The 19015-nt window shown below is 42.0% G+C and overlaps 1 protein-coding gene across 1 annotated transcript in view; it reads right to left on the bottom strand.

Moving 5' to 3' along the window:
• Window positions 1-323: 323 nt before the first annotated feature.
• Window positions 324-19015, bottom strand: part of FCRL5 (Fc receptor like 5) — a 36751-nt gene continuing 18059 nt past the window's right edge. The window contains exons 9-16 of the mRNA XM_030824160.1: window positions 12360-12638; window positions 9014-9292; window positions 5749-6024; window positions 4462-4489; window positions 3420-3502; window positions 3148-3216; window positions 584-615; window positions 324-506 (exon numbers count right to left, since the gene is read on the bottom strand). Of these exons, the coding sequence (XP_030680020.1) occupies window positions 417-506; window positions 584-615; window positions 3148-3216; window positions 3420-3502; window positions 4462-4489; window positions 5749-6024; window positions 9014-9292; window positions 12360-12638 (1136 nt within the window). The 3' untranslated portion in view covers window positions 324-416. The remainder of the gene's footprint in view (window positions 507-583; window positions 616-3147; window positions 3217-3419; window positions 3503-4461; window positions 4490-5748; window positions 6025-9013; window positions 9293-12359; window positions 12639-19015) is intronic.

Here is a 19015-nt window from a genome sequence, read left to right as displayed (position 1 = left end):
GGAACTCTGTGTTGGAGTTTAGGAGCTGAGGCCTGTTAGGCCAGCCCAGCATCTCCTGAAGGCCCACTCTCCCTTTGTGTGGTAAGACCCCCTCTGTGGGGGTGTGATGGGAGCAGTACTCAGAATAGCAACCACAGCTGAAGCCCACTAAGGAAGCCAGGAGATGTGCTGGGCCCTGGGGTGGGAGCACCTCGCCACTGGATTAAACAACCTGCCAGTCAGGGCTGTAACTAGGAAATAGGTGAGAGTCTAGCAGGGCTCTGCATTCTGGTCAGACTGAGAATGAGGACATGTGAAACAAAGGCCAGTAGATATGATCTGGGGCAGCCTAAATCTTCCCACTTCAATGCTTCTCCTCCCACAAGGGGAACTTTGGGGTGCAGAGGCTGAAACAGCAGTTGGAGAGATGTGTGGACTCATCTGTGAGGAGCTGAGGAAGCCAAGAACAGGGATCTGGAGACCGGGGTTGACACCACCTTAACTTCAGAGTAGATGATAGGGGAACGCTAGGAGGCAAGAGCACATGCATGAGCACCAGGGTGGGCCTGGGGGTGGGGGAGGGCATGCGGAAGGGGAGACTCACCTTGTTCCTGAGATGCCTGGGGTCAGAGGCCACTGTGGAAAGAGGAAAGTGTTCAGTTGTGGAAGACTGGCGTGGAGCTCTCCCCTTGCGCCTGCACTGTCAGGCCGGCCCTGAGCCTCCCGGAGGCCAGCTCTCCCTCTGCACGGTGTCAGCCACTCCTCTTGGTTGGTGCTCACCCTGTCCCACTCCATTCCGAACTCCCTCAGCCTCTCAGCACTGACAGACCCTCTCTTCAACACCCCTTCACACTTTGTGGCCCACTGTGGGCTGCCTCGAGGCTCTCGAGAGAAAGACATTTGTCTTTTATCTTGTTAGTTATTTGAGCATAATTGGTATTATTGTTCTGGGAAGGTGTGGCGGGTGCAAGTTTTACAGAGCACACTCCATCAGGGTCTAGGCCACCTGAAACTGAGCCTGCCGCCTGCCTTGTCATCTCTGTGGCTGGGGGAAGCCACTCAAGATCTCTTGCCTCGGTTGCCTCATCTATATGATGGGAATAAAAATATCCTCTGCCTGTAAGGTTGTGGTGAAGCTATATGAGTTTACACATATGTATGTGCACATGTATCTGTTGGTCTGTGCATATATTATTTCTATCATCTATCATGTGTTGAGCAGTTTCTATGTGTCAGGTACAGTCCTGATTGCTATACTCAATACATTTTCTCTCTCTCTATTATCATATGTATGCATGCCACAGTTCTATATAAGAACTATGACATATAGTTCTAACAGCGATGCATACAAATGTAGTATATTTACTTATTACACTTATAGAACTATACCCAGCACAAAATAGGAACTATTCAGCACATGATAGATATTATAAATTATTATTGTTATATTATCATCAAACTGGAGAGAAATGTGACATTCTCCAGACAAGGCCCTGCCCTTTTGGCTTGGAATGAGGATCAGGACTCCCTGCAATTGCACAAAGAAGCAGAGTTTGGTCCAGAGTTTGAACTCTGGAGAAGACTGTTTGGTGATTGACTGTAAGATTTCAGGCAAGTCATTTAAGGTGTCTATGCCTGGTTTCCTCATCTGTAAAATGGGAGTAGTAACAGCGCATACCTCAAAGGGGCTTGTAAGAGTGAATGAGTTCGCATGTCTCAGAGGGGTGCTATAGAACCAAGAATGAGGCACAAACACAAGTCACTTGACTTTATATAAGAAAAATTGGAAAACCAGAGAGGGAAGCACACTGGCTAAAATCACGCAGCACTTTTTATGAAGCAGAGGTAGAAAGAAAAGCCTGCCCCGAAGGATTTTGTTCTTCTTTCCTGCTCCGAGTAAGGAGGCAGCCGGGCTGGGATTCCCTCATTTCAAACCACCGACTGTGAGTGAGGGCTGATGACACAGCCAGACCTCCAGCATGTAGTCATCGTCACAGCTGCTCAACCCTCTGCGGTTTCAACAGCATTTCCACACCTATTTTCTCATTTAGTCCCCACAGTTACCCCATGAAACAGCATAGTAGCTGTAATAATGTGCCCCCAAAGATGTCACACCCTAATTGCTGCAACCTGTGACTATATTACCCTAAATGGAAAAGAGGACCTTTCAGATGTGACCAGGATTACAGACCCTGAGATAGGGAGATTATTCTGGGTTATCCAGATGAGCCCAATATACTCATATGACTCCCTAAAACCCAAAGACTTTTCTCAGGTGAGGTCAGAAGGAGGCCTGTCTATGGAATAATGGTTAGAGAAATGTGACTTTGCTGGCTTTGGGAAAGGAAGGGGACAGTGGCCCAGGAAACTGGATGGGCCTCCAGGGAGGAACACAGCCCTGCCAACACCGTGATTTTAGCCCAGTGAGACCCACAGAGCTGTAAGATGATAAATTTGTACTGTTTCATCCCCCCAAATTTATGGTAATTTGTCACAGCAGCAATCAGAAACTAGTACAGGTAGGTAGGTGTTATGGACTAAATATTTGTGTTGCTCTCCAAATGTATGGGTTAAAACCTAATCCCCAATGTGATGGCATTTGGAGGTGGGGCCTTTGGGTGACAATTATGTCATGATGATTATCATGATGAGACACGAGAGATGATCTCTCCCTCTCTCTCTGCTGTGTGGAGGATACAGCAAGGAGTCATCTGTCTGGAAACTGGGAATAGGGCCCTCACTAAGAACCTGACCATGCTGGCACCTTGATCTTGGACTTCCAGCCTCCAGAATTGTGAGAAATAGATATTAGTTCTGTAAGTCACCTAGTTTATTGTACACTGTTACAGGAGTCAGAACTAAGACAGTAGGGAAGTAGTCACAGCTTATGGAGAGGGATACTGAAGCTCTGAGAGGTTAAGCAAATGCCCAAAAAGATAGTTTTGTTATTCAGGTTATACTGGGGCTCTCTGCAGAGAATAGGGAAAGGAGAGTGCAGGGGAGGCTTGGATTCACCTGAAGCAACGTAGGCACAAATAAAGAAGCCCTATGACCCAGTGGGAGGGGCGGCTCTATGCTTGTCTGGCTCAGATCTGCTGAGGGGGTAGAAACTGAGCTATACTGTCTAAGTTGAGGGTGGGCCAGAACAGAGACATCCTTGGGTCTTACCTGCATGTTTCTTTTTCTCCTGGATGATCCGTACTTCTGAGTAAACCACATTTTCTCCTCTAGGATTTACTTAGAAAGAAGTTGAAGTTTCAGAGGATGCTGAGGTTCTTGCCTCTTGTTAGAGATACTTCCTCCTCCCCCAGCCAGAGTCTCTTTTCTGGAAGGACTAAAGCCCTCTAGGCCTTCAGCGTAGTCCCTCCCCATCTCCTGCCCCACCCCTTTCCCACACCAGCCCTCTGGCTTCTGCCAAATGCAGGATCCTTGGGCCTCACCATTACTGTACACTGGTTGCAACTCTTCCCAGGCTGGTACATTGTGATAGGTGGGCTCTCGGGAGTCCGAGTCTGAAGGGCTCCTGTGAGACAGAGAAACGTGAATGTTTCTTTGGAATCCAGACAAAGTAGCTATAATGATCACTCCCAGTGAGTGACTTCTTACTGCAGGGTGGCTGCCAGGCCAACATGAACAAGTACATAACAAATTGCCCATGGGCATTCTATTATGAATCATAATCATATTATATATGTTTCCAGGCTTTATGGTCATCTAGTATGTAACAGGCATGGTGCTGATGCTTACAGCAATACGATGTTAGTTCTATTTCATCCTCCTTTTGTAGCTGAAACAAATGGAGGCTCCAAGAAGTGACTTATGAAGATCATGTAATCAGAAAGGGGATGAGCCAAGGCTCAAAGCTGGCTCCAAAGCCTGCATGCTCAGAGAGATCAGTGACCAGAAGGCTCTGAGGTGCTCTACATGGTTTGGATGCTGCTATCATGGGCTTGCCCAAGGATAGCTGTGAGCCTTTGTGAGGCTCCTAAAGTCAGCCTTAGGGATACAAGATGGTGGTCCCTTCTTCACAGGGACTACCTCCTGCTGGCAGAGTGACCTCTCTGGGTGGCCAAGTTGTGCAGCTCCATCTTCTAAGTTGTTACCACAAGAGGTGTTGATGAGATCAGCATCTTCAGAGATTTCTAGGTTGACTGAGCTAAGGTCATCTCAAGATATGGAAAGACTTGGTGGTCATAGTGGTCATTCAGACAACCAAGCCAACAATGGTTCAAGGATGTGGGTTAATAAATGAAAAGGCAATTAATACTTGATGAGATAACAGCCTATACAGCTAAGGGGGTGGGTGCAAAGGTCCTGGGAATTGCCTTGAGATATCCCCAGGGAGGTACAACAGGTAGTGGCCACACCCCAGCTCAGCAGCACCTGGCAGAAACTGTGCTCTTGGTAATCATCAGATTCAATTCCATTTTTCCACCCTGTGGACATTTCACTAATCACACAGGAATGCAGCTCAGCTCTTACCTGGCGGGGTCAGAGGCAGGCTTTCCCCCTGTAAAGGAAAGCAGAGAAGCATTGGATTCAGGAAGATGAGACCCTCAGTGGGGGCACAGCTCAGGCAAGTCTCACTTAGAAACTGCCAGGAGTTGCTGTCACTGAAGGTTGAATCCTTCTTTGTTATGCCCCAGGGGGGTAGCAGATTGGGCAAAAACTACTGACCCTGCCAGAGGGGTTTGCTAAGATGTAAAACAGGAGTCCACAATCCATAATCCTTTAACCTGGAGATTTTAAAGATAATGATTGGTAGCTGCGGGCAGGAAAACAGACTTGATCAACTATAAAAATAATGTACATTAAAAAAATCGGAAAATTACCAAATCCTATCTGGTTTCTATTTTCATTTCTATTTCTCCGAGTTTTTCTCCTCTTCTTCCCATTCTTTGGGGGGGGACGTCTTGTAAGGGTCGAGGGGAAGACACTCTGTAGTTTATGATTTTGGATAAACTACATCTTATCAAGATGTCTCCCACCTGATAGGTCTGTTTTGGAAACTGTGCATCTGGTAAAAGCAATTCTGGAGGACCCAGAGGGAAAGGAAGAGGATTGAGGGACAGAGCGGATGAGCTCTTGCGAGCCTGGGCTGGTCACAAAGGCAGCATGAGGCCCAAGGGAAGGTTGCTGGGAAGGGCATGAACTCAAGCCACGGTGTGCCCAGAGTCACCCACCTGCTTTTCTCGAGAGCCAGCAGTAGAGCAGCAGTGCCCCAGCAGCAAGGCCTGCTATGCTGAGCAGGACCCCGGTGACGCCTGTGGCAAAAGGGCCACTTCTGTTCGCGGTCAGCCCTGAGGGGGAGACCCTGTGTGTGAGCCAGAGGAGAGGTTGTGGTCTGGAACTGCCCGCTCCCGGAAGCTGCTGCCTGGGCCTGAGGGTGAACCTAGGTGAGCAGGGCCTCAGCAGCTAAGCAGGGGCTGGTGTGGCACAGAAGATGGCTCCCGTCTTTGTGAGGAAGCCCTCTCTGCGCCTGAGGCAAGTGTCCAGGGTCAGGGTGGCCGGTGGCCAGTGAGAGAGGAGGCAGCCAGGTGAGCAGCTCTAAAGTCAGTGGCGCTCTTGCCCCACGCCCGCCAACCCGCGCTCTCAGCCCCAACGCCATCACTTCAGAAGCACTTCAGGAAATATAACAGTTTAGAGAGCCGCCAGCTGTGTGACTTCTCCCTGAGGACTGCCTTCCTGATCAAGCACTGTGAGGGTTATCAGAGGGTCCACGGAGGAAACATTTTGTCTGCATCTGTGGCCCGGGCACGGGAAACTTACCTGTGATATAAAGTGTCACTGTCTCACTGCGCTGGGCCCCGAGGCCATTGTCGGCCTCACAGGAGTAGTTTCCAGAGTGTTCTGCAGTCAGAGAGAGGTTGAAGGACGCTCCTCCAGAGGGGGCCGAGCTATTTCCTAGGGTGACATCCTCATGATAAAACCGGTACAGGATCAGGGGAGAGCCTGTCAGGGCCTCACAGTGAAGCTCCAGCAGGTCCCCCACCACAGCATGGGCCCCGGGAGCCCTGAGGGTGAGGACGGGGCGAGACACCGGAACTGAAAGAGAACAGAGAGTCAACAACAGTTCCTGCTTCTAACATATGTGTAAGAAACAAAAGGTATCATAAACAAATGTAAAAAGTCATATCTCAATCTTGGAAAGTAGATTAAAATATAGATGATAAAGCTAATTACTTTGACCTACTAATAGTTTTCAGTGTACAAAAATATCCAATAGAAAACTGTAAAAAGTGTATAAATCACTGAAAACTTCAAACAGACAATAAATATATAAAAAGATTCTTGTCTTCATTACTAATTAACTAAACACAAAGACAACAATACAATACTATTCTTTTTTCTATTTTTCAGGTTGGCAAAGCTTAAACAGACTGATCATACTGATTAGCTTGTAGATAAACAGGCACCTACATATGCCCTAGGTGGTAATACAAATTTAACACACTTCCTTGAATGGCAATTTGGCAATATCTACAAAATTTAAAGTGCACATAAACTTTGACCCAACAAATCTACTTCTAGTGGGCCAGGTGTAGTGGCTCACACCTGTAATCCCAGCGATTTGGGAGTGTGAGGCAGGAGGATCACTTGAGACCAGGAGTTCAAGTCCTATTTCTAGGGCCATCTCCTTTAGGGATACTGACTTAAAATATGCCAATATATTTCTACAAGAATTTCTATTGTAGCATTTTTATAAGAGCTAAAAATTAGAGACAATTTACTGGATTAGGTAATGAAATATGAATGATATCCAAGATGCATTTCTTAAACAAAAGTCAGGATGTATTTTTAAGTTAAAAAATGCAACTGGCATAACTATATGTGTAATATTATTCGAGCTTTCTAAAAATTATATACCTTTAGATTTGTAGAATATTTCTAGAAGCATACACATGAAACAGTTAACAGTGGTTATGTCTGGAGAACATGTGCGTAAGAAGTGACATGAGCAGGTAGAAAGAGACCTTTATTTTCAATATTGGCACTTTTGTATTATTTGATTTTTTTCATCACAAAGATTCACATGTTCTTTCAGAATAACAAATTACTAAAAACTAAAATGTTGTGTTAAAAAGTGGCCACAATGGATGAGAAAATGTCATCATGTATCAGACTAATGTGAAGAGTTAGAGAGGACCATGCTTCAACCTGGCTTTACCCTGGCTAGCTGTGTGTCTGCAAGCTAGTTATTTCACTTCTCTAAACCTCAGTTTCTTTTCTGCAAATAGGGGATACAATGGTTTAAAATTTATCCTTACATGTTTATCTTAATAATTAAATGAGATATTGCATATTAAACATTTAGCACAGAGCCTGGAACCTGGTGAAGGCTCAGTGAGTGTTGATGATGACGCCATTGGTCATGATGATAATAAGAAATAATATTTCCTTTTCTGGCAGTTCCTGGTCTCTATGACCTGGGTCCTAGTTTCAGGATTCAGACACAATTCATTCAGGCTGAGCAAGAAACCCTTTAGCTGTTATAACAGCAACAGCAGAAATAACATGCATTTGAAACAGAGAATTATAGAAACAAGGGAGTGAGGATGAGCAGAAAATCATGAAATCATAAATATAGAATGTGGGAGGTGTGATGTGTTGGTTTGCTGTATTGTGAGGAAAGATGGAGCAGCCCTCGGTCCATGGTACATGCCTGTGTGCTGGCTCTAAGGGATAGGTGTGTAAACTGTGTGGGGAGATCCCCTGCAAATCTCAGGAAAATTGGTTGAGGTTGGTGCTGCTGGTGGGGGAAGAAGAATGAGCTGACTGAATGGGAAAACCCAAATCTAAAGTCATCACCTCCTGGATAACAATGAGACAGTTGCACTGGCTACTTTGTGAGTTGCTGGATCCTGGGTTAGCATGCCCAGATCAACCTGCTTATGTGACTCTGTCTATTCCTTATGATACCCAGGCACATTGCCAAAGGGAATAAGACCATCAGTGTATATTTTGCTTTACATGACCGGAATGGCGATTGCATACCATTGTATGGTCTCCTGTCTCTCCAGGATATATTCCAGGAGCAGGTACAACCTGCTTTTACTTTTGCACAACTCCTTCTAGGAACCTGTAAGTCTGCATAATCCATATTCCCTGTCTACCAAAATCATAGAATTCTAGCACAAGGGATGATCGTGATTTTCATCTAGTCTGATTTTCCCACTTTATGGGTGTGGAAATTGAGGTCAGCATGGGAAATGTGCTTGGCCAATGTCATACAGCTAGTTATCTTCAGAGCCAAGTCTAGAAGATTCATCTCAACACCCCTTAGCATACTTTTGCTAAACACTGGGTCCCTCTAAACAGAGGTTTCAAAGTTTGGCTTGTAGGAGGTCATCACCAAAAAGATTCAAAGCTCACTAGAAGCAGCTTTCCTTGGGTTATTACACTTAACTGAAAGAGATCAAAGAACAGCTTTGAGAATAGAGGAATTTGGTTGATGGATGTCCATTTCCATTCCATGTCATCCTGCTCCCCATTCTCCGCCCTGGTCACCTGTGTCCCTTGCTTTAAAGATCAGCGAGTGTGTCTCCTGAAGGGCTGTACAGATAGCCCATGTTAACATAGGATTTTTAATGTGGAAATGTAAGGAACATTTACATCCCCAGTAATGAAAGAAACTCAAGAGTAGAGGCTTGTTAGAAGTCAATGAGAGAATAATATGGACAAAAAACAGCCTAATCTTTTCTAGGGCAGAGAAACATATACTTAGAATTCTTTGGTTTCACTTTCATATAATAATTTCAGTTCAGAATATAGTTTATGTTCTAAAAAAGTTTTATTTGCATTTTTAGTGAGGTGCTTTGATCACATTCAAGAAGACTGCTGGGAAACATCAGATTCCTGGAACCATACCACAAAGGATCCGAGACTTTCACAGGGAGGTTCTGCAGGCACGAAGTGTGCTGGGATGCCACACAAGCAAACAGCCCTGAGGAGCTCTGTGGCTCCATTTTCAGCTGTGGGGAGAGCAGGCACAGTCAGTTCTTGGATGTGCTGCTGGTGGGCAGGGCCCACTCACCTGCAACTTTCAGTGTCACCATCTCACTGCGCTGGGCCTCCAGACCATTGTCCGCCTCACAGGAGTAGATTCCAGAATGTTCTGTAGTCAGAGAGAGGTTGAAGGAGGCTCCTCCTCCAGTGGGGGCCGAGATCTTACCCAGGGTGACATCTTCATGATAAAACCAGTACAGGATTGGGGGAGAGCCTCTCAGGGCCTCACAGTGAAGCTCCAGCAGGTCCCCCACCACAGCCTGGGCCCTGGGAGCCCTGAAGGTGAGGATGGGACGAGATACTGGAACTGAGGGAGGAAAAATGTTATGTGTCAGCTGCTTCTGCTAAAATATATTCCTTCATGCTAAAGACATTTCAAATGGAAAAATGTTTTTCTCAGTTTTTAATGCCCTTGTGACATTACTGAAAACTCAGCAACATTTTCAGATCTCCAGAAACAACAACATTTGTGTAGTGCTATAAACAGCTTGGAATACTGGAATATACAAACTCAAATGTGTTTGAAGAATGTGAAAACAAAGATTAAACTGAAACTCAGGTGTCTTAGAGGTAAAAAGACAGTTGGAGAGAGGAGAAATCGTTTCAACAGAAAATGAAGAACAGGAGAGACTTGCTGCTTACATCACCAGGGATGTAATTGCATCTGGGCTGCATCGGAAATAGGGCCCACAAGAGAATGAGTATTGTCAAGTTATTTGCTCATTTTTACATTCATGTATCCATCAAAAATTAATTGAACAAAAATTTTTTAAAAAGTTGAGCAAAAATAAAAATTAATTGAGCATTTAATAAGACCCAAGAATGGCATGACATGCTAGGGAATCAATGATGAGAAAGACATAGTTGCTGGTCTCATAGAGCCTACAATCTAAAAGGATGAGAGGCAGCAATTAAATAAAAATACAGTAAATTAGAATTAAAACTTTGATAATTGGTAAAAGACAGGGTGGTATGAAATGTATGTGTTAGTCAAGGAAAGCTTCCTCACAAAATGACCTTTGAAATTAACATTGAAATTAATCAGTTGATGATGGAGGTGGAGAGTGCACCAGGCAGGCAAACAGTATGTGCAAAGGCCCTGAGTTGGGAATAAGACTGGCACATTTGAATTATTGAAATAAAGTGGCATCATGCTGAGAAGAGTCTGCAAAGTACCATGAAATAGGAGACTGGAGATCTAGGCTGGACTTCATAAGCCATGAAAGGATTTGGGTCCTTCTTCACAGAGCAATGGGAAGTCTATAAGTCTATCTATGCAGGGCTGTGAGATGATCAAATTTGTCCCTTTTAAAAGACCATTTTGACCTCTGTGCATGAAATGGACTGTGGTGGAACAGAAGTGGAATTGAGGGATAGACGAGTGGCACTGTAGTAGTCAAAATGATGGTGGACTTGTCTAGATAGAGGTGGTAGAGATAGAGACCCAAGAAATATTTAGGAAGTCAAATCAACAAGACTTAATGATTAACTGGCTGTGAGGGGTGAGGAAGAGAAGTGTTGAGGAAGAGAAATGTTGAGGAAGACTCCTCTGTTTCTGCTTTGTGTATCTGTTGAGAAGAGATGTGTTTCACAGAGGTAGGAACCCTTGAAAGAGGAAGGGAATGTCAGCAGTTCAGTTTTAGAGATGGTCAGATTGATATGTTTTTGAGATATTTGAGTGAAGATATGTCATGTGCAGATGCTCAAGTGGGAGGTCCCTTTTAGAGATAGAAGTTTAGGAATCATTATTTATAGATGACAAGGCCATTTATACATGACATACCCAGGATCATCCAGAGAAAGGATTTAGATAAGCAGGCATAAGTCAAAGTTCTGGAACATGCCAATGCTTAAAGGTTTTCTATAAAAGGAGGAGCCAGTAAAGAAGACTGAAGAAGTGGCCAGGGAGAGAAGAGAGCCAGAAGAAGATAGATTCACTGAAGGGAGGGTTTCAAGAAGGAAGAAATGGTAAACAACATGGAATATATCTGAGATGTCAAGGAAGATGAGGTTTGAAAAATGGCCATTGGATTTAAAGCCTTGAAGGTCATCGGTGACCTTTGTGAGAAACATTTTGGTGGAGAGCTTGGAAAAACCTAGTAGATTAGAGCCTAGTGGACAATGAGGACATGGAGACAACCGGGGTAACTGACTGTTTTTGGAAGTTTAGCCATGAAGGGGTAATGTATGGAGGCATAAGTGGGACCAAGAGAGCATTTTCCTTGGATATGGGAGAGATATACCATGTTACATGCCAGTGCAAAGGATCCTACAGAGACAGAGATGTTGGGGCCACAGAAGAGAAAGGGATAATCAGTTGTATAGCTTCTGAGAATGCACAAAATGATGAAATCTGGAGACCAGATGGCGATGTTCACCTATAGGGAGGGAAGTCCTCTCTTCTATATTTTAGGAAAAGGAGAGATGAGTTACTGGGTGGATACAGAGCTAGACACTCAATTTGGTGGCGGGAGTGGAGGGGGTTATTGTCTAGTGGAGTAGGGAATTAGTGGAGGTATTAATGACCTGGGAGTTCTGTCAAGGTCTGAGAACAATAGTGATAGGAGGGGCTGACGCAAGCAGAAGGCCAGGGGGTGGTTGTCAGATAATAAGGGCTTAAAATTGTCCTTTTGGAGATGAAGTTGTGTATGTATGTGGGAGTGGCTGACTGGTGTGGAGAGGATAGGCCATGGTGTTAAGGGGGTTATACATGTGACCATGAGACTCATGAAATGATGGCAGATTGTGGTGTATGGAGAAGGACTGAAAGTACAGTGCCAAAGCCTTCATTGAGAATGGGCATAACTAGGAATCTGCCTGTGACAAGGATGCATGGAAGATCTTGATGTTGCTGAATGGAACAGGAGCAGGTAAGGAGGCAGAAGAATTATGTCTTCTAACAAGGGTCTGAGGTGGGAACCCAACCCACTCTGAGACAGGGGCAGGAGAGGCTAGAGAGAAATGTGTGAGCCAATAAGAGAATTGTGTTGGCCTCTTTATTGATTGGCAGACAGAGAAAACCACAACTAAATCTCTTCCAAGGTGAAGCACACAGAACTTTATAACTTTCTTTCTTACTATCACTGTTGGCCAGAATATAGTTTGTATTTTGAAAGCCTTTACTCCTATGTTAGGGGAATTTTGGTCATGGTGGCTGGACTGCTGCTAGCAGGAAAAGTACAGCAAGGGAAGGGAAGGTGCAAGTTCCTGAATGCGTAGGATACAAAATTCAGTGATGGAGGCTGTGTAGGCACCAAGCCTGACAAGATGTCACACAGCAAATGACTCTAGAAACCGTACCTCCGATCTTGGCTACTGGTAAAGTTAGGGGAGATGGTCTTTTTATTTTTGTGCTGCTGGTTAGGTCAACTTACCTATAACACTGAGTGATATTGTGTCACTGTGCTGGGCCACTAGGCCATTGTTGGCCTCACATGAGTAGTTTCCAGAATGTTCTGCAGTCAGAGAGAGGTTGAAAGAAGCTTCTCCTCCAGAGGGGGCTGAGCTGCTCCCCAGGGTGACATCCTCATGATAAAACCAGTACAGGATTGGGGGAGAGCCTCTCAGGGCCTCACAGTGAAGCTCCAGCAGGTCCCCCACCACAGCCTGGGCCCTGGGAACCCTGAGGGTGAGGATGGGGCGAGACACTGGAACTGACAGAGAAAATGAGTTAGGGACACATGTATTTTTAAAATTAAAAACAGCTCTTTGTCCTAGCCAGAACAATCAGACAAGAGAAAGAAAGAAAGAAAGGACATCCAAATTGGTAAAGAGGAAGAAGTCAAACTGTTGCTGTTCACTGATGACATGATTGTATACCTAGGAAACCCTAAAGGCTCATCCAGAAAGCTCCTAGATCTGATAAATGAATTCAGTAAAGTTTCAGGACACAAAATCAATGTACACAAATCGGTAGCACTGCTATACACCAACAGTGACCAAGCTGAGAATCAAATAAAAAATTCAAACTTGTTTATGACACCTACAAAAAATAAAATACTTAGAAATACACCTTCACAAGTAAGTGAAAGATATCTATAAGAAAAACTATAAAACACTGCTGTAATAAATCGCAGATGACACAATCAAATGGAAACACATCCCATTCTTATGGATGGGTAGAATCAATATTGTGAAAATGGCCATCTACCAAAAGCAATCTATAAATTCAATGCAATTCCCATCAAAATACCACATAACTCTTCACAGAACTAGAAAAAACAATCCTAATATTCATATGGAACAAAAAAGGAGCCTACACAGCCAAAGCAAGACTAAGCAAAAAGAACAAATCTGGAGGCATCACATTACCTGACTTTGAACTATACTACAAGGCTATAGTTACCAGAACAGCATGGTACTGGTATAAAAACAGACCGGTAGACCAATGGAAGGAGAGAACACAGAAATAAAGCCAAATACTTACAGCCAACTGATCTTTGATAAAGGAAACAAAAACACAAAATGAGGAAAGAGCACTCTATGCAACAAATGGTGCTGGGATCATTGGCAAGCCACATGTAGAAGAATGAAACTGGATCCTCATCTCTCACCTTACACAAAAATCAACTCAAGATGGATCAAAGACATAAATCTGAGACCCAAAACCATATAAACCCTGGAATATACTTAAAAAAACTCTTCTAGACATTGGCTTAGGCAGAGTTCATGACCAAGAACCCAAAGCAAATGCAACAAAAACAATAATAAATAGATGGGTCTGAATTAAACTTAAAAGCTTCTGCACAGCAAAAGAAATAATCAGCAGAGTAAACAGACAACCCACAGAGTGGGAGAAAATATTCACAGACTATGCATCTGACATTGGACCAGTATCCAGAATCAACAAAGAACTCAAACAAATCATCAGGAAAAAACAGTCACATCAAAAAGTGGGCAAAGGACATGAATAGAATATTTTCAAAAGAAGATACACAAATTGCCAGCAAACACATAAGCATGCTCAACATCACTATCAAGGAAATTCAAATGAAAACCACAATGTGATACCATCTTACTCCTGCAAGAATGGTCATAATTAAAAAAACAAAAAATAATAGATGTTGGCATGAATGTGGCGTAAAGGGAACAGTTTTACACTGCTGGTGGGAATGTAAACTATTACAACCACTGTGAAAACAGTATGGAGATTCCTTAAAGAACTAAAACTAGAACTACCATTTCATCCAGCAATCTCACTACTGGGTATCTACCCAGAGGAAAAGAAGTCGTTATATGAAAAAGACACTTGCACAAACGTGTTTATAGCAGCACAACTCATGATTGCAAAACTGTGGAACCAGCCCAAATGCCCATCAATTAAGGGGTGGATAAAGAAAATGTTATATATATGCATGTGCATGTGTGTGTGTGTGTGTGTACACTATGGAATACTACTCAGCCATAAAAAGGAACAAAATAATGGCATTCACAGCAACCTGGATGGAGTTGGAGACCATTATTCTAAGTAACTCAGGAATGGAAAACCAAACATTGTATGTTCTCACTTATCAGTGGGAACTAAGCTATGAGGATGCAAAGTCCTAAGAATAATATAATAGATTCTGCAGATTCAGTGGAAGAGTGAGAGTGGGGTGAGGGATAAAGTACTACACACTGGGTTCAGTGTACACTGCTCTGGTAATGAGTGCACCAAAATCTTGGAAATTACTACTAAAGAACTTACTTATGTAACCAAACACCACCTGGTCCCCAAAACTATTGAAATTTTTTAAAAAATGAAAAACCCAGCTATTCATTTAATAAAATCAAACTTTACAGAATTATCTACGTAAAAATAAAAAGTTTTACCATTTTCTTTATTTTTTTCAGAAATTACTTCTGTTGAGTATTTGGTGATACTTTCTAGATCTTTTCTATGTATAAGTACACTCATAGACACACAAATAAATACATTAAAAGCACACACATGCATGGGATCACAATAACATACTGGTCTACAACCTGCTTTTTCCCCTTAGCAATATATTATGGGCATCTTTCTGTGGTATTACTTAAAAATCGACATCACTAACTTTTAAAACTCATCTTTATTAAAGCACAATTTACACACATTAAAGTACAACTTTTACATTTACAACTTGATAATTTTGGAAATATATTACCTGATTTTATTTTATTTTATTTTATTTTATTTTTTTGAGTCAGAGTTTCACTCTTGTTGCCCAGGCTGGAGTGCAATGGCACGAGCTCGGCTCAGCACAAACTCCGCCATCCGGGTTGAAGCCATTCTCCTGCCTCAGCCTCCCGAATAGCTGGGATTACAGGCATGCACAACCATACCCGGCTAATTTTGTATTTCTAGTAGAGACAGGGTTTCTCCATGTTGGTCAGGCTGGTCTTGAACTCCCAACCTCCTGCCTGCCTCGGCCTCCCAAAGTGCTGGGATTACAGGCGAGAGCCACAGTGCCCAGCCTACCTGATTATTCTTAACAATGACAAAGTATTCCACTGTACAGATATTCTATAATACATTTAAGCATTTTCCCATTAATGGATGTTTGGGATGTTGTTGTTTCTTAAATGTAAAGTAATGCTGTGTTAAGTAATTCTGTAGATATATTTTTGTATATTTACACATGCATTTCTTAGGATAAATTCTTAGACATGGGATTTCTGGGATGAAGTATACAAACATTTTAAGTAATATATAATGTCAAATTGTTCTTCTAAAAGACTGGACCTTTTAAAATACAAAAGTACAGGCAACAAAAGCAAATATTAGACAAGTGGGATTACATCAAGCTGGAAAGAATTTGCACATCAAAGGAAACAATTAACAGAGTAAAAAGACAACTTATAGAACGGGAGAAAACATTTGCAAAGTATATGTCTGACAAGGTGTTAATATCCAGAATATATAAAGAACTTAACAGGAAAAAACCAAACAAGCTGATTAAAAAATGGGCAAAAGACTTTAACAGACATTTCTCTAAAGAAGACATAAAAATGGACAACAGGTACATGAAAAAAATGGTCAAGATCACTAATGATTGGGGAAATACAATTAAAACGCCAATGAAGTATAACCTCACTCCAGTTAGAATGACTGTTATCAAAAATCAGAAGAAAACAAGTGTTGGTTAGGTTGTGGAGAGGAAGGATTCCTTACATTGCTGGTGGCATTGTAAATTAGTACAGCCACTACAAGAAACAGCATGGAAGTTTCTCAATAAAATAAAAATAGAGCTACCATATTATCCAGCAATTTCACTGCTGGGTGGATATTCAAAGGAAATAAAGTCGCTATGTTGAAGAGATATCTGCACTCTTAAGTTTATTGCAGCCCTGTTCACAATAGCCAAGATATACAAGCAATCTAAGTGCCCCCCAGCAGATGAATAAATAAATAAAATGTGGAATATATACACAATGGAATAGTATTCAGCCATAAAAAATAATGAAATCCTGTGATTTGCAGCAATATGAAAAGGCCTGGAGGATGTCATATTTAATGAAACTAGCCAGGCACAGACAGACTGATACTGCATGATTTCACTCATATTTTGAATCTAAAAAAAAACAAAGTTGATACTATAGAAGCAGAGAATAGAACTGTGGTTATCAGAGACTGGGGAGGGGAGAGGGAAGAGGAGGATAGGGAGAAGTTGGTCAATGGGTATAAAGTTGTAATTCAACAGGAGGAATAAATTCTTTTCTATTGGACAGTAGGGTGATGACGGTTAACAGTCAGTTATAATATATTACAAAAAAGCTAGAAGAGAGGCTTTTGAATGTTTTTATTCCAAAGAAATGATAAATGCATGAGATGATGGGTACATTAAATATCCCAATTTGATCATTATATACCATGTATGTGTATCAAAATATCAAAATGTACTTCCATAAATATATATAATTACAATGTGTCAATTAAGACGAAAAGGTTGAACCAATTGACACTTGTAATAATGGTGTGTGAGAGTTCCTATTTCCTCTTTCCCTGATCATTTATGATCATATCAATGCACAGGTTTATTTTTATTATCTATTTTTTTGTCAGTCCTAACATCTATGGTTGCGCCATCCGAAGAATTCACTTGTTCTCTCCTATGTGACCCTACAGGCTACTAGTTGGTTTTCCATGGAATTTTAGTGAAGTATAAGCCATTAATGATAAGTAACTGTTGACAAAGTATTCAGAAACGATTTACAAAATGGACATTTTGAAATCTGTCACCAATTTTTTAAAACTGTCCATTCTTTTTGAATTGTGAAACAATTCACAATTTACTCTGAAATAATAATAATCATGAGAAAATGATTGTTCCTTTACTTCCTCTCCTTCCTCTGACTAACTGATTTTTCTTTGTTACATTTTTTTTTACATTTTCAGTGTTCATAATAGTTACTTTCTATTCTGTGACCATAATTCTCACAGCTGATTAGCCTTTGTTTCTATATCTAAATCAGTGGTTTCCAATCTTGTCTACACAATACTCTCACTTGAGGTCGTGTCAAAACATATTGATTCTGTGGCCCCATCTGTGAGATTCTGAATTGAATTAGTCTGGAGAGGGGCTTAGTAATGTGTCTTTTATAAAGGTCTTTGATGAGTCTAATGTGCAGCCAGGGTTGAGAGCCAGTCATAATGTGGTTTCCTCATTATGAGTCTTTTATATTCATTTACATCTTGTTGGGCTAGATTTTGTCATTAGGTGGTTTTTCCAGAAGGCTTAGTGCATTCTCAGTTTCCTGAATCCCTGTATTTTTGATGATGCCTTTTTGATACAAAATTTTCAGTTGTTGGCCGGGCGCGGTGGCTCACGCTTGTAATCCCAGCACTTTGGGAGGCCGAGGCGGGCGGATCACGAGGTCAGGAGATCGAGACCACAGTGAAACCCTGTCTCTACTAAAAATACAAAAAATTAGCCGGGCGTGGTGGCGGGCACCTGTAGTCCCAGCTACTCGGAGAGGCTGAGGCAGGAGAATGGTGTGAACCCAGGAGGCGGAGCTTGCAGTGAGCCGAGATTGCGCCATTGCACTCCAGCCTGGGCGATAGAGCGAGACTCCGTCTCAAAAAAAAAAAAAAAAAAAAAAATATTTTCAGTCATTATTCTTTCCTCGCAGGTCCAAGTCTGGACCTCCTCTCTCTTTGGTATTGAGTGTGCTGCAAAGTCTAAGACTAACTTGATATTTTTCTTTCTGAGATGACTGCTTTTTTTCCCCATAATCATATACACATATATATTTTTTTAACCTCAAAGGTCAATAACTTCATAAACATATATGTTCTGATCTACATATTCAAGTTTTCTTTACTTCCCAACAATTTCTACTACATCTTTGAGCTTCATTTTACTCCGGTTCAATTTTCTGAGGGTCTCCATTTTAATTATCCACATAACTGGATAACGGAGGGGGGGGGCTCCATTGTCTGATTTCCATATTATAATTTTTGCCTTTATTTCTGTATCTTTCTACTTTGTATTCTGTATTGTTTTCTCAAATTGGTTCTTCATTCAATTAACGGTTTTCAAAGGTATCCATTCTATTCTTACTGCTTCAAATTGGTATTTCATTTATAAAATACCTTTGTTTTTTTTTCCTCTTGGGCTTTGCTAGATGATTTTTTAAAATCCTCTCTTATCATCTTGTCATATCATCTGTCCACTAAATTACAAATGTTGACTGAGGACCTACTGTGTGCCAAATACTAAGTAGGCACAGGGATGTTGTGGAGACCAAGATGGATGCAGTTCTGTTCTCATGAAGCTTACATTCTACTGGCATTAAGGGTGACAGTCAAGGAACAGAAAATAAAGAGGCTTAAGATGCTGCTAAATATGAGAAGAAAGCAAAACATGGATAAAAACATGATAATGGCATACAGAATGAGTGAAGTCTAGAAGCTTCCTAGATAGATTTGGCTCTGACTTTGGAGTAGTCTCAGAACATTCACATTTTAAAAATAACCTCTTTACTCAACAAGTTATGCTAGGGGCATGTCTGACACATCAGGCTTAAGATTTTTCTATCATACCATTTTGCTTCTCTGAAAAGAAAATAA

The sequence above is a fragment of the Nomascus leucogenys genome, chromosome 12, assembly GCF_006542625.1.
Source record: "Nomascus leucogenys isolate Asia chromosome 12, Asia_NLE_v1, whole genome shotgun sequence".
Lineage (NCBI taxonomy): Eukaryota > Metazoa > Chordata > Mammalia > Primates > Hylobatidae > Nomascus > Nomascus leucogenys.
The sequence above is the reverse complement of the archived record's forward strand: the minus strand, read 5'-3'. Positions and strand labels throughout refer to the sequence as shown.